Here is a 26,327-nt window from a genome sequence, read left to right as displayed (position 1 = left end):
AATTGTTTACAGTAGTAGTTTGTGCACATGTAAAACTGGTTTAACCACATTTCATTTTTTGCTTGTTCCAAATCGGACTATATATGTAGACATGGTGTTTGTCTTTTTTGGTTTTGTCTTGTTTTTTTGCCGAATTATAGGCATTATGTTTTCTGATCTGTGCCCTGTTCATCCATGATGAAGTTGAAGTCCAATCAACTTGAAGCTTAGTACACATGTTACCTTTGATATGATCTTACTAATTTTAATGCAAAATAAGAGTTTTACCCCATTTCCATGGTCCACTGAACATAGAAAATGATAGTGCGGATGGGGCATCCATGTACTTCGGTCATTCTAATGTTTTGGAGGAGTTGAATGTTGTGGTTGTTTTATTTCTTTGATATATTTATGTGTATTATCTGATTTTTTTTGTAATTCAATTTCAAGTTATCGATCTTAATCGCAGGTATCTTGATATTTCAAAATATGAAAAACGACTGTTGGCTGTCAGTATGTAACACAGGGCAAGGAAATTCTCATGGGAGCCCCTTGTTAATTTGTAAGCTTTTAATTCCTATTTAAAAACACAGTCCAAAAGGATTATAACTTTGATTGTGTAGACCTCTATGGCAACAACTCCTTGAACATTTTAGATATCAAGTTTAAACAAAATAGTTAAAATCAAATAAAAAAAATATTATCAAGGTAATTTTCTTCCCTGTTAATGTTATAATTTAACAGAAATATTGATCAAACAAGTATAAATTTCCTATTTGTTGTTTTCAAAAGCAGTTCATATTACATTTACTGCAATTATTGGTCCTGTAAATTGCCTTGGTTCTTTCAATTTAATTAGATATATGTGTATTTACAAATTTCGTCAGATAATTATATAATTGGGTTTTTATTGACAGACAAATTTGGAACTGTTCAATTCATTCTACCTTAATATGTTATAGGGCCCTGAGAAAACATTACCGGTATATTACAATCAAATGTTGGAAGAAATCAATTGCTAATTTGAAGCTTGAAAGGAATTGGAATTTATACATAATTTAATGAATTGATGGCTGTTTGCAAATGTGTTTTAAACTATTTTCAATGAAAAGCAGAATACTAATATTTTACATTTGTCTAGGTAATCTGTTTTTCCTTGCTGAAAAAAAATCTAAATTTGTTTTTTTTCTGTCTTCATTTGTTGTACATCAAGTTGTAATAATTCTAGTTATAAAAAAGTAGAAATCTAATAAAAGCAATTTGATTTTGCTTGTTTGTAAAAGTTATGACAACAGAATGAATCATATATAACTTTGTCTTGCTGCAATGCAAGATATAGAAGTAAGACTTCAGGGCATGATGTTTCCATTGTTGGCAGTACAAACTCGTTTAACCTAATGTGACCAGCATTGTATATAATGCACAAAAAAGAAGTAGAGCAGATTTCCCCCATATTTTTTTTTACAAACCTGTGCTATTTTCAAGGTTTAATTTTAAATGAAGTTTAATTGTCTAGTGAGCAACACATAAAAACATCATGTGAATAACTTTGAGGTTCTAACAATTTAAGCTTTGATAAGTACCTTCACCGGTACTGATGTGCAGAACATTATAAGGCATTGCATTGGGTGTCCTTTGTGAAATATGTCTTCAATGCAACAATTTCCAATGAGCAATGTAACAATTTCCAAAAGGCAATGCAACAATTTCCTAATGGGCAATTGAACAATTTCCAACTGGCAATGCAACAATTTGCCAATAGACAGCAAAGCAACAATTTTCAACAGGCAGTACAGCATAATTTATTTTGATGATCAACTGACTTTCATGCACCTTGTCTGTAGTACAATTATATTTATATTTCCAATTTCCAATACTTGTCTTTTTCTATAATGTGATTTTCTGATTTAATATGTATTGCATGAGGAAAGCAATTTGGTTATTTCTGTCAGATTCCTTGTGATTTTAAAGAATCCTTAATGCTTTTGATGTCTCTATCCAAGATACAAAATAAATCAACCGCATACTCAAAAGGTTCTTCGTTGATATTGTTTTTTGCTCTTAAAAGTTAATTACAAATTAAAAATGTACTAGTTAACATAAATTTTATTACGGGGCCCATTATTGCAACGTGTCTTACAGTGATGGGATAAAGTTGAAACATTATATCATTCCAATGCTGTGCTCTCTATTAAATCTTGTGAATTAACACTTAAAAGAACAAATACAGTGACAGTAAAGAAATCAATTTAAAGTAGAAACTGATGTGAGGGAAGGCAGTCGGAAAATCAAATTTTTGTGATCATACGAAAACAGAGAAGATTTTTAATCATTGAAAAACAAGCTAAAGATGGAATATTTTTTTCTTTTCAGCATGATTGAAAAATGCTGTTTTCCCATTTTGAATTTAATATTTGCATGCTGCTTTTAGATTGGAAGTTTTTGCAATTAAAAGACATTTTCTAATCTTTAACCAATAAAAGTGATCTAACATTTACGGTTGACTACTGAAGATCAATTACAGGTAGGAGAGAATTGAATCTGTGGACAGGAAAAAAATCAATGATTCCATTGGCTTGCATGCATTTAACTTCCTAAAGATATTTATTTACTGACAAGATTTCAACAGACTCGACCTTTGAAAGTCATTTATTATCAATATGGAAAATCTATTTTTTTTTTATCGTTTTTTTTATTTTTAGTGAGGTTAGTTTTTTTTCTGAACTGATCAATCAAGGTGATAATGTTAGATTCGGTGAAAGGTTACTAAACTTTATTCAATATAATGTCCTTAATTTTTTGGCCTAGTTTTAAAGGTTTCAGGATTCATGGTCATATGTATACAGCTTTGATATTTATCACTTATAACTCACTATTTAAAAAGGTGTTCTCCACTTCTAAATTGTGAGGGTGAACTTGATTTGTCAGTATTCATGTACTTGTCAAATATCAGACATGTTGACCCCCCCTTTTTCCCTTTTCATATAAAAAGTAGAACTTTCATATATAAGATAAGAAAAAACACCATTTGGATTACTTAACAGGAATTTATTGTCTACATGCAATAAAAGATACTGGATGATTAATTGTCTACATGCTATCCATAAAAATCCACAAGATTTCCATATGATGAAGCAGAATTCAAAGAATTCTTAATATGTAAATATTGATGAAAGTTATACAGATTTAAGCTTCTACAACCTTTGACCTGTACAGATGTATCGTTAAAATCTACATTGAATGTAATTTACTTATTCTGAAGGTCATCCTCGATGCTCCTGTTAAATTACCTATATGAATTATGCATCAAAGCCCTGAGAGATAGAATATTTTTCTTAAACTGTTGAGTGCACAGTGAATAATTAATGTTGAAGTCCCTATGCAAGCCATATTCTAATTAAGGAAAGACCTTAGAGATTTGTTGCCAAACAATCAGTACTAATCTAATTCCGCCAGTGTATCAAACCAGCTATCGTGATCTATATACATAATAGGTACGAGCTTTAGAATTTATCGCTGTCGCTCATGGTATGATGAAATCTCACTGATTGGTTTAAGCTTGATGCAACAAATTCAATACTTATTTACCAATCAATGATGAATTTAGCGTAAGCAAGCGTAGAATTAAATTGTAACAAAAATCGTTCATTATTTATTTTTTTTTGACACAGGAAGAAACAGCAATGTTATTTACTCTTGCCTATTTGGTGTCTGAATAGTTTTTGTTCGTTGATTATATTAGAAATTATATCAATTGTAATTCTACACAAAACAGACTGTTGAATACGTTTTAGCATGGGGAAGATAAATCCATTAGATAAACAAAGAAAGCTTGACAATTGAATTCAATTTACTGCTAAAATGCCATTGTATTGTTGTTTTTGGTCATACTAAATAACAGTTTATATAAGTTGTACTTTCCTTTTAAGTCTCTACAACAATAGCCCAAAGTAGAAAAGGGAGGCAAAAAACCCAACTACAAAAATGAATTTTGACAGGAAGGACTTTTCCAAACAAAAAGCACAAATTGAAAAGAAAAAAATAAGAAGAAAGGAAAATGACTGTTTTAAGTTGTAAGAGCTTTTTCAGGGTGGATTATCTTTCTTTGAAAGATCAATAGATGTTTTCAGGGTGGATTATCTTTCTTTGAAAGATCAATAGATGTTTGATCAAATATTAAACAAATGAAATTAATGAAACATTTGATATATTGATGCAACACTATAATAATACAGTAAAGTTTGGTAACCTGAATTTAAACTTGATTTTGGTCATAAGTACTGTTTTTTTTTTTTTTAATTTGATTTTTTTTACCGTCAATCTTATATACCAGGGTATAACAATAACAAAAAGAGAAACTTCAATTAAAAACAAATAGTGGATATAAAGATGCATGATGCATATACAAATGTATTAGAATTTAAGTATAATTATACATATTCAATAAATTCTGATAATCGGTTGAAAAAAATCTTTTTATTGGCAAGAACTAGTAAGTGCTTTAGACAATCCTAACAGAATTGTTGAGTTAAGATTACTAAAGAAAGAAAGAAGGTCTTTAAATGGTTAAAGGATGAGCTGATGCCACAGTTAAAATCATGTGACTAACTGCAAAATTCTGAATGCAAATATGAGAATTTAGAGAAGAAATTAGTTTCATGAACTGTCTCTCAGGAAAGGTTTAAGAGGTTAAATTTTAAGAGCTTGAACATAGTGAATTCTAGTTGGTCAATCCTTAGGCATATTCATTGTCATTTTCGCCATAGAAAACAGAAAAATAGAACATGACATTTTGTCTGAAATTTAATGGTTTTAAATACTTTTAGACAAAAAATGCTCTGATATTTGACTATCAGTAGACTGTAAGACATACTGTTAATGTATATCATGTATATCATGAACAAAAATGACAATACATTCCATGCAGGTGAATGCATTCCCGTTACAATTTATTACCGGCCGATGGTAGAACAATGAGAATTGGTATTCATATAACTTATCTTTTGATCTGTTTGAGTGGAGTTATTATCGAAACAAAACCTCCAATGCTATAAATTCTGGTGTATTTTAATAGGATTATATGTTTTTGTAATCCCTACTTTTGTCTATGTTTGGACAAGCTCGATCAGGCAGAAACATATTATTTTGTACAAAAGACCCAAAACCTGTTCGTTCCCATTACAGCGCAAACATTCAAGGTATTAATATTGATTGGGGGTTCAATGAAGGGACTTAAAAAAAATCTATGTTAATTTTTTTTTAATTGAATTTTGTTTTAGCTAACCAAAACCAAATAAAATTAAAATTTTTATTAAATAGAATTTTTCAGTTTTAAATATGATATTTTACTTTGTTTAGTTTTTTACTATTAATTTGTATCATAAATAAGATTATTCATTTGTCTGTATATTTCTGTCACTGAGGAATACTCCACATGTCCTTTCATTTGTATGAAGTCGGACTGACTCGGGAGACAAAAGTTTTTTGTTTAATTGATATTCCATTGTTATATTATATATACCTAGTTTTTTTGCAGGTAAAATTATATGTATGCAAACTGGATATTACATTTTAAGCTTAGTCTGCGAAAAATCGAAATATCACAATGCAGTATTTAAGTAATGGATGAAACAAATATGACAGACAAAAACTTGATTAGATTTTTTTTTTTTAAAGTTTGCATATAAAGAACACATTGCCATGGGAATACAATATTATAACTCCTTGATTGGCAGAACATGCTGAATCTTCGTAACTGGAATGTCAGTCGGCCAAAAGAAAATTATTAGATTTTGCATTCAAGGATGATTTTTTTTATGACACTTAATTAACTGACATGTCAAGGATAAAACTTCTACAGGACCCAAGAGATGAACAAACAATATTGATTTTTGCCACCCACTCTTGCTTGCATTGATCAATTTAAGAAACATTTTGTCTTGCTTAGTCAAGTTGTACTCTTCTTTTTACCAAAAATGCAATGCCTTCTTATGTAATTAGTGAGAAGACGAATTAAACTCGACTCCAAATGAAAATAGCGTATCATTTGTACGAAATTACATCTTGGTAGTGACATTTTCTTTTCTCCAGAGACACCATTTAAGAAATTCATTTATAAAGTTAGTGGAAAAATAGCTCTTGTATTATTTATGTTTGGTATTTTTCTAATCTTTACAGAAAAAGGAAGAAGAAAAGAAAAAAAGACGTGAATTACAAGCCTCCTTGGAAGAAAAATGTAAAAAGTCGTTAGGTTTGTACTTTAATGGCATTTCATTGATTCATATGTCCCACAATAAATAGAATCCATGGCAAAATCTGCCGTAAGATTATTACATAATTGTTGATATATGGACCTATTTTTTAAAGAAATGTCTTCATAAATATCATTGATCACAACAACAAAATGACGGGAGAAAACAAAACACAGATGCTGCACACACAATTTTTATATTTATCATGCAGGGTTTTTAATTCAAATTCAATATTTATAGTGTTGAGTAAAGGTTTTGAACTTGAATACCTACGACTCTAAGGTTTACAGCCCCAGTATACGTAGAAGCTACTATTAAACAACTCTTAATTAAAACATGGTTTGGATTTAACAGTTTTTATTCTCAATATAGGCCTAATTCATCATGTTATGGCAGACTTATAATTACACTACTGAATCTAATCAATGATAAAATAAGTGTCATTATAGCTGTGTAAATGATGTGCAAGTATTTAATTGAGCTTGTTTAGATGGTATATACCATTGACTACTTTTTGTTATTTAGGTGTCTAAAACCTGAGATAATGATTGTGTTTCTTTGGGGTGTAATGATAAATGGTTAAATACATGTATACACACAGTTTTTTGCAGAATTTAGTGGGTATTTTGGGATATTTCTTGGGCTTCCATTTATGAGGAAAGCTTTGAGCTTAGAACAGCTCAAAACCACTTTTAGCTCAAAGTGCCAAAACAAACTTTTTATGTAATCAAAGAAAACACACTGTTAACCCACAATTCTGTGGATATTTCTGTATTTCCTGTATCAGAAAAGCTCTGAGTCTGAGCTGCAAAAAGCCAAAAATTGACTCAAAGTGTCATGATAGGGGTGGAATCAAAGTAAAGACACCGTTTTTTGCAGTGTATGATGCATGATTCTGGGTTAACATTTATCCGAAAGTCAAGAACTGAAACAGTCAAAAAATATAAATACACACAAGCTCTACAATTGAAAAGGGGCATAACTTTCATTAGGTATGCTGTGACCTTCAGTTTTGAAAGCCAAAACTGTAAAACTTACGAGAACATAAAATGCCAAAAGACTTATGCATAGTAGCTAAAACCACTGTAAAGTAAGCTTTTCATAGAGAAGTTTTAGACTACAAATTATCAAAAAAGTGGATTAAGACTCATTATGCAAAATCTATTGTAAGGAAATTTATATCAAATCTTATGATTAGATCAGACTTTTTTTTGTGATACATGATAAAATTGATGTATGATAAGGGATTTAACAGTATTTCATTTGTATTCAGAAAATAGTTATCAAGTTGAAAATACATAATTTTACACATAAAAAAGTTTATAAAGGGTATAGATTCGGACAGAGTTTGTGATAAAATATATAAGGGGAATAAAGTGAAATAAGCTTGTTCATATGTAGAAAATATGAAAATTAAATATTTAAGATTCATTTCATAAGAGTACATGTTTAGTGTAAATTGTGTCATTCTTCAAATAAATTATAGATTTTAACATTAGACTAAATTTTGCATACTTTAAATCCATTAAAAAAAACTCATTAAAGTCATAAGAAACGAGTGACCGGTGAAAAATAATGTTCTTCTAATTCTTAAACCAATGCATACAAACATCATAAACTTAGTCTTCTGTGCACGAATTTATCATTTTTTTCATGTAAATTTCGTATAATTGTCAATTTTTTTTTTCATTCGGTCAGTGTTGTTGTCAAAATATGGCAGGTAATTAAAATTCGTGTTTTGAAGCCGAAGTTTAACGATTGTCACCTGTTTGTCAACAATCGACAAAAATTCAACAAAAAAGCATGGAAATTGAGCACATGTTTAACATGTAAATTCAGATAATAGTCTATTTTAAGGACATCCACGCGTATTGTGATCACCGGATTTTTACGAGATGGGTCACACTGAGGTCACTTTGCATACGGAAAATATGTCGGGGGAATTGCTTCCTGGAAGGAAGGAAGCAATTCAAATAAAGTGAACTTCTTCTAAATATGAATAAATTAAAGAATTTTCTTCAGAAAAAAGTATGTGTACATAAGTTTTATAATGAAAACTATCCATTCAGTTATAAAAAAAACATATGCATTATTTTTTTTTGATTTGAGGTTTCTTATGACTTTAAAGAAAGAAAAAACATTTGATACTATTATATATATGTACTATAAAAATAATCATCTTAAAAAGCAGTCTTGTGTTTTCCTTTTGATAAAAAAATAAAAGATTAGCTACACATATTAAGGTTATTAAGAATTTTATACTTAGTTTTTGGCAGTTTAATTCCACTTAAGACTTTGATTTAATCCATCATTACCAATTTGAAAAATCTAAGTTACTAACATGTTTGATATATGAGATGAAATGTTACCAAGACGGTCTATAATAGGACTAGGGAGTCTTGAATCCATAGCTGGTATGTCAGTTATAGTTTTTCAACTTGTACATAAATTTGAAATGCCTGTTAACATAAATGAAGATTTTTTTCTGGGGAAAGAAATAAAATTCAAAGTTTGATTTTAAAACTGAAGCAGCTAATTTTATGCAGGTTTGTTTTTTTCATCCAGATAATTATGGGGTCTCTAAATATTGTACTTATTTATAACATGAACCCTGCTGAGGTTTAATCACATATTTCCCTTTCCTTAAAAAACAACTTTTGCCATCACTCCGATTAGTTGTAAACAGCTTGCAAAACATGAGTCTTTTTTCTCAGTGATTATATATGAAGCTATTCCAATGCAATTTTTTTCCTTCATACAAAAGCATACACTCATATTTGTAATAAAGTATACAATTTTTTATCCACCTTTTCCTGATGAAAAGATCTGACATGAAATATGAGTTATACGATTGCCCTTCGTCTGGGATTGTTGATTACATTTTATTTTTAATCATCTCTGTGGAATTGTCAGTATTGGTTTGGTATCTCCAATGTTTATGGACTGACACCTTTACTTATGCTTGATTATAATAATTGTTAGTATCAGAAGTGAATGACCGATGGGGAATGACTTTTGAGAGTTATATAAATTGTCTCTCTTGTGTCCACTTGAAACTGATCATTTCTATTTCTGTTTTCTAAATTTGTTAGTCATTTTATTTTTTTGTGAACAAAATGTCTGCTTTCTTTTGGGGGTACAAAGCATTATTCAGTTGTAAAGGTGATAATATAAAAAAGAAGATGTGGTATGATTGCCAATGAGACAGCTGATCACAAGAGACCAAAATGACACAGACATCAACAACTATAGGTCACTGTACGGCCTTCAACAATGAGCAAAGCCCATACCACATAGTCAGCTATAAAAGTCAGAAAGTAACATATGAATAGTTTATGCTGTAAATAGTATCAGAATAAAGGACTTTTTAAAAGCTTTCTAGTCAAATCAAACTAAATTTTACCACTTTCGACCAGATAACTAAACAATGAAATTGTATCAATGAAAAAGTGAAGTACTGTAAGCATCAAACATGTTACCATTATTTTTTAGAGTCCTGATATTGTTTTTGCCTTATAAAATTTATTTATATTTTAGAGGAAGATAAGAAATCAGCCAAAGGAGAAAGGAAGAAGAAAATAAAGGGGAATGTAGCTCAACCCCTAATAGTTACTGAACGCACACCATCAGCAGGAAATGTCACACAAAAGTCAGGTAGTGCTGGGTCTGGAAGGGCTTCTGTGTCCCCAGGGACCAGACAAGGTAGAGGATTTCAGGCCTCCCTACCTCCGATGTCCAGAACACCATCCAATCCTGATTTGGGTGGACCAGAATCAAAACCAGGCACCCCAATGTCTGAAAAGGAGATGTTAGAATGGTACCAGGTCCAATTGTATCAGAAATTTGGACCAGAAAAAGCTGATTATTTCTTACATCCAAAGATTGAACAGAAGACAACTAAACCAATACACCCAAAACTACACAAACATGGAGGTGTGTTTGATTATTGTGGATTTATTTATAGAATCCTGGTTAAATAGGCTTTAACTTTGATTGAGTGTAAACCAACTAATTTTTGCTATTTTTGCCAACAGAAAAATAACATGAATATAAACTATGTGAATATATTTCAAGCTTCCATCGTTTAGTATATATAATTTTCGATCAAGAAAGTATTACAAATTACAAAAATAAATTGCCATGAATGGGTCTAGAAAATTGAGTAAAATTGTCCACGAAAAATAAGTTGGTTTACAGTGTCCTACATTTAACATCTTTACAACTTTTATGATCTAATTAAATAAGTTCATGTGAGTAAGGTATAATTGCATCATTTCTGAAAAAGACATAATTTAAAAAAAAAAAATAGTCAGCAGGAAACCATTACTCAATGTAAACTGCAATTACATTTCTTTTGGTAAAGTGTGGAATATTTGGTTGAAGTTATCTTTCATATTGACAAATGGGGAAACATAAATCAAGAGGTACTCATTGCATTTGTTAAAAATGTCATATTGGGAATGGGGAATAATATACATCTTTTTACTTGTTAATAATTGCAAACCAAATTTTTTGGTCAAACTAACCTGTTTTAATATTTATGAGTTATGTAAATATTATAGAAATACAGATGCTGTGTCCACACTTTGCTTACAAGGAACCTAAAACACTTCTTTTACTACTTTTTTAAAGACCTTTCGGGATCCTTTGGTTTTATCATAAGAATGATTAATTCAGTATCCTTGTTATGGGAGCGGAGCGGAGTGGACACAGGATCTGTTGTCCAATCATATTGGAGTAATGATAGAGAGGAAATTAGCACAATAAGTTCACTAAATAAGTTTCACTACATTTATTAATTTGTGTTCATACCTATTAATTTCAGATGTTGTGAATCCATTAACAGGTTGGTTAAAGTTTACTCCCTCCAAATATTTATATCTACACTCCTACGTATTGTCTCCCCTTTTCTGCACTGTCTTCAAATTCACTCTTGATTTTATATCTTATATTATTGAGTGCTTCTTTATCATTTATCTGTCCTTTCACTTTGTGCAAGAGAGCAGTTTTATCACTTGGCATGTGTCGTCAGTCTAAATTTAATTTTTAAAACCTCTAAAATTAAAATCTCCTCTATAACAACAGGACCTTAATGAAATCAGACTTTAAGGGATTTCAAATCTAATACCCTTCCATGATCCAAGATATCAATCAGCCACAAATTGAATAACACAAAATGACTTTCCTAAATGGGACCAACTTTGGGTGGAACAGTTCTTGGAAGATGTTAGTAAGATATCACCATTTATTTTATGTGGACATTTCTAAGTGAATCTTTTTTATGAAGTAATGTTTATACAAAATCAGCAAAAAGTTGATTAAAAAAATAAAATCCTCACACAAAACATTTTCGCTGCTTACCGAAAAGATGTTCCATTTCTGGATCTTATTCAGCAATCTCCCAATTGACCATAAATGACAATCAAAGCATTGAAATGTGTAACATTCTCTGATACCACTAAACTTTAGAAACCAGTCCTCTTTCAAAATCTTAAATTCAAGCCCCTTAAACTATGAAACCAAAATAACTGATAAGTCCAGACAGGGCCATCTACATCTTTTAAAAAAACAAGTACCATAAATGGAAATTGGGGTAAAAAGGGGGAGGATGGTTCTGATTTGATTAGAAGCTTAATATTACTTTGGAAATTTCGAATTCAATATTTCTGCCCAAAATATATGACAAAATTTAGCCCAATAAAACTTTAAAAAAACTAGAAAAATAATAGATGTTTTAATTCCGTTTTGATTCAGTAGAATTTGTTGGTGCCAGTTGAGCTATACAGACTCCTTGGAGATTCTATTTATAATTGATTGTCAACTGATACTTCTAGAACTTGCTACTCTCTTTCTTTTACACTGTATGCACATGTTATATGTTTGTCTCTATTCATATATAGATTTTTATTATTCAAGACCTTTTATATCATCATATTATTTATTCATTATTTTTCTCAGTTTTGATTACTCTCATGGCATATGTGTAGCATGCACTGTATAACACTATTGACAAGATTATAATGGCTTAAGGCCGTGTTATAATATTTTTTAGTTTCTCATCCCTCCATCTCAGGGGATTTAATCTTTTATTTGACATTTTTAGATATTTCTTTGAAATATGAAATGTTTTAGCTTGTAAGCAATTGAGATAAAAACTGATAAAAAAAATTAAAAATTGGAAACCTTCCTCCCTCAACAAACTATGTTGTGGAAGTTGAGATTTTACAAGTTTAATTGAAATATAGTGCTGATTATTTTCACATGTTGGGGCAATGGTAAATGTTGGGCTGAACAATTCCATGGCCTTTATGGCTATATAAATTTACAATGATTTGACCTACTTAATAAAAGATTGAAAAATTGTGGATGGTGCAGGTTTTAATGGCAGATATATCTTTTTTTCTTTCAAATATATTTAGAAGACACTAGGTCTAAATAGAACTAAGAATGAGTTTTAAAATTTTGAAAATAAATACTTAAAAAGACCATTTATTATTTATTCTATATTACCTTTTTCCCATCTGCAAAAAAAAAATGTAAATGGATTTAAGCTGCTATATGTTATGGATTTCAAATATCATTATCATTAAAATATAATTTCCTTGTTATAACAGAACTTAATATGTGCAGTAGTTATTTTTCCTTGTTACCCACAAGTAATTGATTTTTGAAATTATGATTATGAAATATTGATAACTGACAGTGACATTTATTTTCTCAGCATCAATAGATATAAGCAGCTTTTTGAAATGTTTGTTATAAATTCAAAAGCATTAAATGCCATTTCTTCTGTTTGTGGAGGAATTTTCTCTAAAATTAAAAAGCTTGTAGTAGTTGGTGATGCGATGATATCCAAGTCCCCAGGTACTGGGAGATGATTTTTTTTAATTCTTGATCATTATACAATTATCATGTCAGAAATGGATGGAAATAAATTTTATTGGTTTCATTGATTTTTAGACGAATATTGTTCATGTCTGAAAAGGAATTATGGTGATTTAATTACAAATTCCATACTCTTTTATGTTACTCGGTATCAAAAATTGATATCTTTTGTTGTTGGAAATTTATAACCTCTTTTAATAGTATTTTAATACTTTTAAGGTTCATAAGCTCCAGTACATTTTATTTTGCTTAATGAAAAATTTAATTGTCTCTGCCTCATACATAAATGCTTTCAAGCATCCAAGGACTATTCAATCTATACAATTTGAAAAATCAATCACCAACCTTGCAAAAAATGTGGATATCATGAAAGTTCTTATCAATCCAATTTTAGCTGAATGGAAACGAATGAAAGAATTGAGGAAAAATAATCCAGAAATCGAGGGTAAAATCTAGATTTCCTTAGGGAATCAAATTTTTCAGACAAAATAGAAACTATATTTATATAAATGGGTTATAAAGCTTAGATTTGGAACTTAAATATGGGAGACAACTCTATTTTGTTTCATTTATTTCTGTAGCTTTTATATTGTAGATAGGACAATGTACATCAATTGTAATCAATTTTACTAATAACTAGTGCAACATTAATCTGGTTAACAATAAAACAAGATAGGGTACACACTTTTTTGTAAATTTTGAAGTGTTCTAATAAAAAAACAGATAATTTTTTGTTATTTCACACAGACTATTAAGAAGTTAAAAAAATTAATGGATGGAAATTGAAATAACTTACACAAGGAAAAAGTCAACTTATACTGAAAAGACATTTATAAAGTTAACCTTAGTATTGATACATAACATGATGAGACTATTATTTTTTAATCATTTGATCAATTTGGTACTTTCAAACTTGATTTGAAATTCAAAAAATCAATAATTATGTAATGACTGCTATAGGAATCACATTATTGGCTTAGAATAAGAATTTTAATGTTCATCTAAGTCAATTGTGGTATTTTATTTGATCCTATATCATTTACCTCAGGGGAATTCTTATATTTAATTTTAACTTTCTTCCTGGTTCAGAATATATCTGAGTAATAGTCGCTGAAACTCTGTAATTTATTGGCAATCAAACATGCATTTGAAAATACTGTGTTTCTTCGTTGAAATTACAGATTTATTATTTGGAGTTATTCATACTTTTATGAGGATCAAAATTTCTTATTATGATTTGTCAAAAGTGTAAATTTTACTGCTTGCTTTTATTTCAAGGGTTAGAAGTATTAAAGTCTTGAGGTTGTGAGTTCAAATCCTGCATGTGACAGGTGCATTCAAGTCCAATCTGAATTGACAATGATTGTTAGTTTCCTATAGAAAGTTGGTGCTTCTCTCAAGGGCTCTCTGGCTCTCCACTATTACAAACTGGCCACCACAAAATATCCCAGTAGTGTTGAAACAGGGCTCTCTGGCTCTCCACTATTACAAATTGGCCACCACAAAATATCCCAGTAGTGTTGAAACAGGGCACTCTGGCTCTCCACTATTACAAACTGGCCATCACAAAATATGCCAGTTGTGTTGAAACAGGGCTCTCTGGCTCTCCACTATTACAAACTGGCCACCACCAAATATCCCAGTTGTGTGGAAACAGGGCTCTCTGGCTCTCCACAATTACAAACTGGCCACCACAAAATATCCCAGTAGTGTTGAAAGTGGCATTTAACACCAATCAATCTATTAATCAATATTATAGAATCGCAGCCCAGCCATTTTTCCTACCCTTTTATGAGATTACTTATGCTATTAAAATGGGTGTCTGCAGGTGTCTGATTATTTTTTATTTTCATATTTACAATTAATTAAAAGTTGTCAATTAGCTATAGATTGATTATTTTGTTTTACTGAACTGGAAGTTGTGCATTAGGTTTTGGTTTTTTGTTCTTGAGGAGTATAGTTATTTTTTTAATAATTATTTTTATCTCATTTTATATTTCATTGGCTTTTAATATCTATATTTGTATGTATAATCCATTAAGAAAAAAAGAAAGTGCACAAATATGCAGATGCTGCGCTTAAATGTACATCTAGACAAATCATGGGGATTTTGAAAAAAAAAGACATCATTAGATTAAAAATAGAAATTGTTGTTGACTATTTTTAGTTTATTCATACAGAGTGATCTTGTCATTATAGAATTCTGTCTTTGTTAGAAATTTTTAATGATGCAAATTTATTTTTTTAAACAATCAAATGCTCTCTTTTTGTTGTTTGGTTTGGATGTAACCTAAACACTTTGACTGTAGCATATACCAGATTAAATCAATGTGGAAAATATATGAATTGATGTGCGTGAAACCTGGATTAATTTTCAATGGAGCTAACCATGTATTTAAGACCTTTATAAAATAGTCAAAACTGTTTATGATAATCTTTGCAAGGGGTTTGAATTGAAACCTGAATTCTGGAGAAAGAAAATCTGGGAGCTTAGAATTGATAAAAATGTACAAAAGAAATGGGACTAATAGACAATCAAGACTTTATAAGATGCTTTACACAAAAAAACACCAGTTTGCCTGATCCATGCTTTAACAACTGTATGAAACCAGTGAAAGAAGTATTCTTACAGTTCTTATATAATTGAATTCATCTTGAAAAAAGAATTAAAAAAAATTGAATCTTGTATAATTTATTGGTAAGACAAAAAGAACTCAACAGTTTTGTAGTTACAATGTTGTTCTTATAAATGCAGTGGTTCTGACATTGGTTACAAAGAATGTTTTTTTTCAGACGCATGTTTATCTATGGTTCATTTAGGTTGCTGCGATTCAATGAATATAATGATTTTATTTTTTCTATAGGTCGAGCTGGAGCAGAAAAATTGTTGGATATCTTGAGAAAAGAGTCAATGATTAGACTGTATAAAGAAGATGCAAAGATTCCAAGAGAATACAAGGTTTGACTTTGTTTTTATATACTCTTTTCTGGGAAAAAAATCATTTAGGGCTGAGAAGGTTTTGAACATTGTTCTCTAATCCTGAATTAGAACACTAAACAAATTAAACCAAACCTAGAACACACATTATTAAACAGTGATATAATATATATATATATATTGAGTTTTTCTGCATTGTTCAGTGGGAAGTGTACATCTTGAAACTTCCCTTCAAACTTTCAAAGATGTACATAATCTTGTATGGGAAGTAAAATTATGTTGTCCTTTTGTAATTATTGTATGGATTAAAGAAAAAAAGGGTTTTCCCCATAGCTAAACAAAAAAGGCAGGTGAAAAGTGTTTTCCACTGAAGGCTGACACCAAAGCTTTTAAATTGAGACATCTTAAACTACCTACCACCTGTAAAAGTGTTTTATTGTCAATCATAAAAAGTACGGTTTGAAGTCTAGGACTTGCAAGTAACTACAAAAAATGGTAAATCCAAAGCAGACAATTTAAAAAAAATACCACATTTTAAGAAAAGATATGTAACATTTTACTGAAACAGATCACAGACACATTATAAATGATGAAAGTGAATATAAAAAAAGAGAATTCCTTATCTGATATCGAGTCTTTCAAGTATTGCATTTAAAAAAGCCGTAACTTAGACTAATGTAATTAAGTCTACCTTATTTTTTGGGCGAAAATAAATTATTCATCATTTGATTCTGAAGTTATTGTATATCTGACATGAAAGTTTTGTGGTGTAAGCTATTGAATTTTTTCGAAGATGTTGCATGTTATCATGAGCAAATTCTATTATCTGCTTTGAGGCCCAATACACTCAGTGACATCGAATTATCTCTTATTTATATATATAGTTGTTTCACTGCCATCTCATTAATGGGGAAATAGCAGAGAAAAAAATCTTTATTTTGAGAGATGACTTATTATCTGCTTATTGCTGATTTCCTAGACAATGTGATTGCTGTAGGCTTATGACATCATACATTTTAATGCCTCTGCAGTAGCGGTAAGGGGATTAAGTTTATCCCTTGTATGTCTTTATCACGAAATTGTTTCCAACCTGCAACTTTAGTTTGCCTCAACCAAATGTTATGAAGAATTATATGCAATGCTTATTACCACAAAACACAGATCGAGTTTGGATTTTGGTGGCATCAATTTTACTATCCTAGAGTTATTCCCCTTTACAAATGGAAAAATTGCAGATTTTTTTCATTTCTGTTCCCTTACTTAAGTTTGACTAAACCAAATGTTATGAATCTTATATGCAATGCTTATAACTATGAAACTCAGATCAAACTAGTACATCTAAACTTTATTTAGTATAAGTAAAGCGCAATCATATCTCATCAACAAGTTTTCCTTCTTAAAATGCATGTTAAAATAAATATGCTTCTGAAGCTGACTTCATTTAATCAATAATTGATGAAGAAAAATAAATATCAGATGACAATGAAATCTAAATTCATAGGTCAAACCAAAATTGCTACTTTAGAATCTCTAGTTTATTGGAATGCATACTTGAATGACATTAGTATTGATTTTTAAATGCAAAGTTGCCGTTTAATGAGTTTTGTTTTGCTTTGAAAGTACATATTACATAATTTTATGACAGAATAAAAATAATGTGGTATTTTTGTCATGTAACTTTCACTTTGTATAATTTAACTTGTCAGAGTTTTATTACAACAAAAACAAGTCTTTTGAAAGAAAGAATCTGTAAATCTTTGAATATTTTATCGGCTGTGAATATATCTTAGATTGACTAAGAAGTCATGTTTTGAGAGAAATTTAACTTCAGTGTTATCTTAATGTAGGCAATTAAGGGAATTTTATTATTTGTGAAGTAACAATTTCAATTCCATTTTTCGAAAAGATTCTGTAATCAACAATTGCTTTGATAATCTGTGTTACATAAAAGAAGCTTTTAGATGAAGATGTGTTTTATTCACTGGGTATCTGTCACTTTGAATGATTTTAATTGTCAGTCAGTTTCACAAAACCAAATTTTAAGATAACAGATCAGTAGAATCTCAGTTTTGTTACAATTTTATAACTGTATCCCAAAGGTCTATGAAAGAAAAAAAAATAAAGATTTTATAAATTTTATGCTGCGTAAATGCTTTTTAACTCACCTGGCCCAAAGGGCCAAGTGAGCTTTTCCCATTACTTTGCATCTGTCATCTGTTGTCTGTCGTCGTCCGTCATCGTTAACTTTTACAAAAATCTTCTCCTCTGAAACTACTGGGCCAAATTAAACAAAACTTGGCCACAATCATCATTGGGGTATCTAGTTTAAAAAATGTGTCCAACCAACCAAGATGGCCGCCATGGCTAAAAATAGAACATAGAGGTAAAATGCAGTTTTTGGCTTATAACTCAAAAACCAAAGCATTTAGAGCAAATCTGACATGGGGTAAAATTGTTTATCAGGTGAAGATCTATCTGCCCTGAAATTTTCAGATAAATCGGACAACCCGTTGTTGCCCCTGAATTGATAATTTTAAGGAAATTTTACTGTTTTTGATTATTATCTTGAATATTATTATAGACAGAAATAAACTTTAAACAGCAATAATGTTCAGCAAAGTAAGATTTACAAATAAGTCAACATGACCTAAATGGTTAATTGACCCCCTAAGGAGTTATTGTCCTTGATAGTCAATTTTTAATAATTTTCATAAAATTTGTAAATTTTTATTAGCCTTTTCCACTGAAACTACTGGGCCAAGTTCATTATAGATAGAGATAATTGTAAGCAGCAAGACTGTTTAGTAAAGTAAGATGTACAAACACATCACAATCACCAAAACACAATTTTGTTATGAATCCATCTGCTTCCTTTGTTTAATATTCACATAGACCAAGGTGAGCGACACAGGCTCTTTAGAGCCTCTAGTTTACACTTATTTTTACAAAGAAAGCTCAATCGTAAACTTTTGGAAGCCAAGTATGAATACCTGAGTAGGGAAGGAGCTATATAACCAAAAGTGATCTATAAGACTAGCTTAATTCATCTTTTATAACAAAAAGTCAACTTTGCTTTAGAAAGTTGGAAAATTAGTTTCTCAATAATCTATTAATTTATAAACAGAAAATTGAACTAATTATATAGGAATCATTTCAGTACCAAAGCGCTAACTAGCTTATGATACCCTTATGTTATTGCAGGGAACTCCTATTTTTCAGAGCATTCTGTTACTTTTATAGACAGTTATAGCATTTCTTTTCTTGGTGGTTTCTGTTGTATGAAGGAGCTTTTAACATTTATACTGCCTTGCTATGGAACTCTCTGATCTAAATTTTTACCTTTTTTAAAGGCATTATAATGACAATAATGAACTGTTAAATAAAAGAACAATCTATGTATATCTCTATGAAATGCTAAAGTTTATGTTCACACAGTCACATTGGACAATAAAACTTACCAAGTCTTGTTGAAATATGATGAAACTGTGCACAGTTTTTTGTTCTTCAGGATATATATTGCTTAGATAGGCAAATTATTCTTACATTGACTTTTTTGTAAAGATTATGTAACCATTTTTTTAGTACATATAAGGTAGCAAGATATCATTGCTTTATTGATATTTTCAGTTCCAGACAACTCAGTTTTTGTATTTGACTGATTTTAAAAGGAAATTTTCTTTTTCTTTTCAGGATGCTTATAATGCCTTGGTGAGGTTCCATTTAGGAAAATATAATGTAAATCTAAGAAGAATATTTGCTGCTGACAACGAGGATGTAAGTAATGATTGTGTTTATAATGAGCAAAAATATTCTCAGTTATGAAATGAATTGACTAGGTAGTAGAAATTAGTTCTATAGTCAATGTATTCTGACCTTTCTCTCAAAAGAAAAATAAATAATGTAGATATTTATCTCATTTACAATCATTCCAAAAGCTTCCAAAATGGTCATAATTATTCCAGACGTTTATAAATTTACCAGACATGATCCAGCTGGGAAAAGCCTGAAACGGACATCTACTTTTAGTTTTTAAGGACTTCTTAAGAGAAGGTCATTTTATCATCATTGATAAAAATTTAAAAGTATATGCAACCTTTTTTGCCAAACTTTGATTTTAAGTGAATTGATATGAGTATATTCCAATATCATATACCTGTAATTTTGATTCTTAGGTGTCAGAAATAGCTCGTCTGTCTGACCAATCAGTGATGAGGAGAGTTCGTAACCAGAGACACAAGACAGAACTGATGTACAGAGCCTCGGTGAATAACCAAGACAGGACAAATATTCTCAACATAGAAAATCCAGTTAATCAATTAGACGCTGAGATCGGTGAAGGCGTGGCCAAATATCTGCCTTCATGGCTTGATGATTCATCTGTAAGTAAAAAGATGTTTATTATTTAAATTTAGAATTAAAAAACCTTGAAGCTTATCATTATAACCTGGAACACACTACTATTTCTACATTTAAAATAAAATATACACTTGCAATCCGGATATAAAACTGATATATACTGAGCGACAAAAGAAACGATACACTTATTTATTATCAAATTTTCAAGAAATAAGTTTTAACAATAAAATTAACAATAACAAATGTATGAATGACTAACAATGAATTATGCATACTAAAAAAAATAAAGTACAGCAGAGTAACAGTTTTGGCACAACTTAAAAACAACAGATGAGATAAAAAATCTCGAATAACAGTACGTTTCATCAGATGTTTACAGTTTGCAAAGTCAATATCTTGTGTGTCCACCATTGGCATTAATTACTGCATGGAGCCTACGTCGCATAAACAAGACAATTTTGGAAATTTTAGCCTGAGGCATGTTGTTCCATTCCTGTTGTAATGCTTGGGACAATTCTTGCAGTGTAACAGGTTGGCCTTGCTTTGAGCGAACTTCAGTTCATCCCATATGTGCTCGATGGGATTCATGTCTGGAGATTTTGATGGCCATGGCAACACATCGATGTTTTGTTGCTGCAAGTAGGCATTTGAAACACGAGCAGTGTGGGGACGGGCATTGTCATGCTGAAATGTTATTTCAGGTCCATATCTGTTAATGAAATTAACCACTTCCGTTGACAGAATTTCATCAAATGCCACCCCAAACCATGACACTACCACCACCAAATCTGTCATGCTGTTGGACGCAACAATCTGCAAATCATTCAACTTATCGTCTATAAACTCTTGCTCGACCATCTGTATGCTGGAGAGTGAATCTGGACTCATCAGAAAACAAAATATTGCTCCATTCATTATTGAGTCTCCATCGTAAACGAGCTTGACACCATCTTAACCGCTCTTGTCTGTGTCGTTGTGTCAGTGTCAGTCCCCCATAAGCACGTCTAGGACGAAGACCAGAGTCTTCTATGGACTGTTTGAGCACTGATACATCTGCCTTGAACAACACCAGTCGATGCCCTAGGAGGCATAAACCTATCCCTCAAATGCCGTATAGGAATGAATCTGTCGTCAGCAATTGTTGTTACTGGTGGCAGCCCAGACCGAGGTCGATCCGCCGTAGATCCAGTCCTTTGGAATCTCTGCTGTATTCGATATAATGTCAAACGTTTACAGCCAATTGCTCTTGACACGGCAGTCATACCCATGCCTGCTTGAATCATGCCAATTGCACGTTCCCATAGTGCGGGCGGAAGACGGGTCATTTTGAAATGTTTTCTTGAAATTTTGTGAACTTATGACTGGATACAGTAACAGGTGTTGAACAACATCAAATTAAGTCGAATTTTACAAACAAATTTCTCTGCATGTGCAAATTTCCCAAATTTAGATTTTAAGAAATGTGAAGAACTCACCTGTTGTACAGGTAAAAAATCAATATGTATGGGACGTAGTTTTACCTAATTAACGTGTGTATCAAGTTTCATTTTTATATCTTTACTTTTTAAAAAATTATTAAAAAAACAAAAGTGTATCCTTTCTTTTGTCACTCAGTATATATTGTTTGTCAGTGTTCAAAACATTGTAATGTATTAGGGTTTATGGAAAAATGGTTGATCTGATTTATTTTGAAGCTGATGGTATCAGATCTTAATTGTCCAATGATATGAGTCAATTTGAACTGTTGCAGATCTAAGAAGATATCTGAGAATTTAAAAAGTTGTAGATGTTCTAGACAGTTATTAAAACAATATTCTATTTTATGTCATTTATTTTTTTAAACCAGTTTTTAAAATGTTACTGAATTTGTTTCAGGATTTCTCTGAAGAAGAATATAAAAGATGGGTAAGGGGACAAGAAAATGAGCGCACCTTTACATCAGAACCTATTGCAGAAGAAGATACAGAAGACTTAAAAGATAATTTCAAAGAAAACATTAAACCAGAGGAACAGTACAGTGGACTGGATGATGAGCTTGTTATGCTCATGTCTAGAAAACGTCATAGGAAACCAAGAGAAAACTTAAAGTTCCTTACAGAAAAAGACACAAGATACAAAGGAGGATTTTCTGAGAAATTTAAAGAGGATAGGGACATACCTAGGGCATTTAATGAGGCCAAAGCTCCAGAAAATAAGTCACATTCTGTTATGGGAATGAGAGCAGCATCAGGTAATTCAAGAGTTATCTTTCTTTTTATATATTTTGTCTTAAGAAAAGGTAGACAATGTTGTTGCTTTGCAGAAAGTTACAACAGCTATTTTGTGGTGAAAAATTTGAAGGACATGGGGAAAAAAGAGACAATATCGTTATTCATATAGATACAAAGTCATCTGTTGAAAATATTATTTTGCATGTCAAAGATTTTTATTGGAGACATGCAAGGGGGAATAATTAACAAATACACAATAGAGAGAAAAGGATTTAAGGATGTTGCTTTATAAAAAAAATAAATAGTATTTTCTGTCAAAACTTTTTATAAAATACATGAGGTAATATACACACAGAGACAACATAAACTATTTTGTCAGATGAAAGATAAAAAAAACAAGATCATTTGAACATAATTTTCTTATTTTTCAGATGAGCATCCGTCGTGTAAATCTGCACCAATTCCCGACAAACATAGAAAGTATTACACAAACTATGTCAGTGATTGGCAACCATTGAGTATGCATGCTCTAGTAGAGTATAAAAAGAAAATGGACTCTGAAGGTGACGGAGAGTTCAATCAAGGGAGAGCAAAAGTGTGGAAAACTCAACTTTTAACATAATTTTTTTGAATGATTTAACATTTTTTATAGCTTAATGTGTGTGATTTTAGTTGTTGGACTATTATAATTAATTTGTTTTTGTTGAAACAGCTGATTGCATTTATGATTATTTTGCATTTAGATTTAATAAGTTGGACTCTCTTGCCATCAATCTGCAAAAAACATTTGGCGCTTACTTTGGTTGATAATGCAGGTTTTTTTCAAAAGTATTTTTTTTTTCTAGTAATTTTTTTTACACCTGAATATTTTACATATTTCAGGCCTGAATTTGCTTGTGATGAAAATCTTTTAAGAATTATTTGATTTGATTTGTTTCCTTTTTCTTCTTTAAAGTGTATGCTTCATTTTGTTGTTTATTTCCATTAGGAGCAAGGATTACAGAGGTTAAATAATTTAGAGTGAAGATAATGTAGTGACATTTTATTTTGTTAGCCCCTTTACAGCTAATATGAACCAATAAATATTTTAGAATTTGAATTCTGTGATAACTGTATTTAAACCAATATATATATATATAATTTATAGTTTATAGTCATTTCTATTTTATTATAATGAATGTACTATAAGAAAGTAGCAGTTATGAGACATAATAAATTGTATTTTTTAATCACAAGACAGATTTAATTTTTATATAAATTCAAAAAAATTGTGGTTCTATTTTGATATAGGAGTTTATTTCAACTTCAACTTAGTACACTTGTGCATTATTATGTAAACTTTTAGAATGTATGCCAAATTAGAGGATTTTCTTTTGACCTAGTTTTCATGGTTCACTGAAATGTGATGTATGTAGTTAAAATTGGATATGTGTACTTGGTTAAATTTGTTGTCCTTAACTTACTCAAAAAAGTAAACTTTTATAAGAATATACTGCACGTTTTTTAGTATGAGATAGCTTACTTTTAATCATTGATGACAGTATTCAAATTATACAAAAATTTAGAAATGGCAGTCATTACGACTTATATTTTATGAATACTCATTGACGATGATAAAGAAAATATTTAATTAATAATTTATTTCCAAGATTTCATGATTATTTTTATTTCTTACCTGACTTACATGACCATTTTTTATATACATAGATTCTGAAATTGACATAAACTTTCTTTCTTTTATTTCATTTAATTATCCGAAAATTGTGAACAAACTTTGTTTATCGTTTGCTTTATTATCAATATATTTGGCTACTTCTCAAGCTTTTTGAATTTTCCAACTCATGTATTTTAAATATAAAAGATGTGATTATTAAAAATGATTATTGTAAATATTCCTAATCTATTTGAAATTGTGATTCCGTCCAAAACCATACCATTTGTAAGTCTTGAGATGTTTTTAGCATCCAGACAAAACTGATACTTGGTGCTATGGGAAATAACCATAGTAATTAGATACACTGCATAAAACTTGTACGAGGGTCTGGATGGGCTTTACAGAATAAAGAATATTGGTCCAAAAAATTTCGAATAGAGAAAAATAGGCCAGAAAATTTGAATATAGAAAAATTGACCGAAAAAATTAAGATTATAGAAAAATGGTAAAATAGAAAAGAATATAGATGAATAGATACCATAAAAAAGGTCGTTAAATTTTTTTAAACATGCAGAAAATGCAGATCCAGACCCTTTGTATTGTATTGGATATCTATGAAGGATGAGAAATGATCGAAGAATAATTTTGACATTTTTTTTTATGAACCAATGAAACCATAATTATCTGTTGTCTCTTCAGTTGGTTGAAAAAAGATGCTTAAGGTGGTACCTAACACTACAGGGAGATAACTATGTAAAATCAGCTAAACGTTTTAATTAGGTTGTGTTGTTAAGGGAATATTAAGCTTCTCAACGATCAAAATAAGTGTTTGTCAAACGGCTATATAACCAGTGTAATTTTTCTGATAAAACGGTTGGTTCAAATTTTTTAAAATTTTTATATTTTTGTCAAAGGGTCAAAGTAAATACTTTGTCAAAATATCAAGAAAATTAAACGAACCAAATTAATTTTAGTTAAAGTGTTGGGCCACAATTAAAAATATTTTGGTTTGCCCAAACCCTACCCAAGGTTGAGACGGTTGGTAGGTAGGTAGGCATTTTCTTTTTCTTTTTTTTTTTAAAGAAATTTACATATCAGATGTTTATTAGTCTTTATGCCTATCTGATTAAAAAAAAACTTCTTCAAATCAGGACAATAAAAGAATTTGAGTAGGCAGCTTTTTTCTGGGTAGGTAGGGTTTGGGCAAACAAGCCTATTCTTTTTTATGGCCTTGGGTACCACCTTAACTGACAAGTGTCAGTGACTCAACAAACTTTATTTGTAAAATGATAGAAAAAGAAAACAGCAAGCTGGATTTTTTTATTTTTCGATTTTGTAACTGAAGAGAAGGAATCAATTATGTATGTAAGGTTTTTCTATTACAATCATGATATATAAAAATAGCAAAGATTAAAAATTTAAGAAGTTAAATTATAATTATGAAACTGATTTTTTTAATTCAACATATAGCAGAACATTATGTATGATAAGTAACTGTACAATAAAGACTTGTTTTGGTTTGGGCATATTTTTTCATGATAATTTGTTAATTTGATACCTTCATAGATATTCTTATTTTAGAAATTTCACATGGCTTGTAATAATAAAGCATTCCAGAAATTTTTAACTTAGTTTATTGTATATTTGTTCCTTTTTACGTTCTGTAGATAATTAGGTAAATGATCAATACGTTCACAACTGATTAAAGTATGGAACACCACGGGCAACAATATTTCTTGTGTTCTGCGTAATGCACCTGATTTAATATGGTTATATTTACTTACAACTAAACACTCGATCGATGACAGCTTCAGAAGTGTACATATATTTATTAACTGTGTGAATTGCAAATGTACCAAATTTAAGGAGTCCACGGTAAATACTTGTACATTATGCAGAACACAAGTTATTACTATAAAAAAACACACAAAATTACATCTATATTAGTGATTTTTCTGGATTCACATTCATCAGGAACAGTCAAACCCACAAAAAGGACCTTCAAATATTAGCTTAATTCATCTAAAAAGAGAAAACTTTCCTCCTCATATTCC

General features: G+C 30.3%; 1 protein-coding gene across 8 annotated transcripts in view; it reads left to right on the top strand.

The window, feature by feature from the left end:
• Positions 1–25,900, top strand: part of LOC143075614 (uncharacterized) — a 75,059-nt gene extending 49,159 nt beyond the window's left edge. For 7 of the 8 annotated variants that reach the window (XM_076251106.1, XM_076251099.1, XM_076251154.1 and 4 more), the window contains 8 exons: positions 6,157–6,229; positions 9,768–10,163; positions 11,056–11,076; positions 15,980–16,074; positions 19,744–19,827; positions 20,226–20,432; positions 22,285–22,639; positions 23,051–25,900. In XM_076251106.1, coding sequence (XP_076107221.1) covers positions 6,157–6,229; positions 9,768–10,163; positions 11,056–11,076; positions 15,980–16,074; positions 19,744–19,827; positions 20,226–20,432; positions 22,285–22,639; positions 23,051–23,241 — 1,422 coding nt within the window. In that variant the 3' untranslated portion in view covers positions 23,242–25,900. The remainder of the gene's footprint in view (positions 1–6,156; positions 6,230–9,767; positions 10,164–11,055; positions 11,077–15,979; positions 16,075–19,743; positions 19,828–20,225; positions 20,433–22,284; positions 22,640–23,050) is intronic. The other variant, XM_076251115.1, reaches the window with a different exon arrangement.
• Positions 25,901–26,327: the final 427 nt, after the last annotated feature.

Source organism: Mytilus galloprovincialis, chromosome 1 (assembly GCF_965363235.1).
Source record: "Mytilus galloprovincialis chromosome 1, xbMytGall1.hap1.1, whole genome shotgun sequence".
Classification (NCBI taxonomy): domain Eukaryota; kingdom Metazoa; phylum Mollusca; class Bivalvia; order Mytilida; family Mytilidae; genus Mytilus; species Mytilus galloprovincialis.
This window is presented reverse-complemented; position numbering and strand designations above follow the sequence as displayed.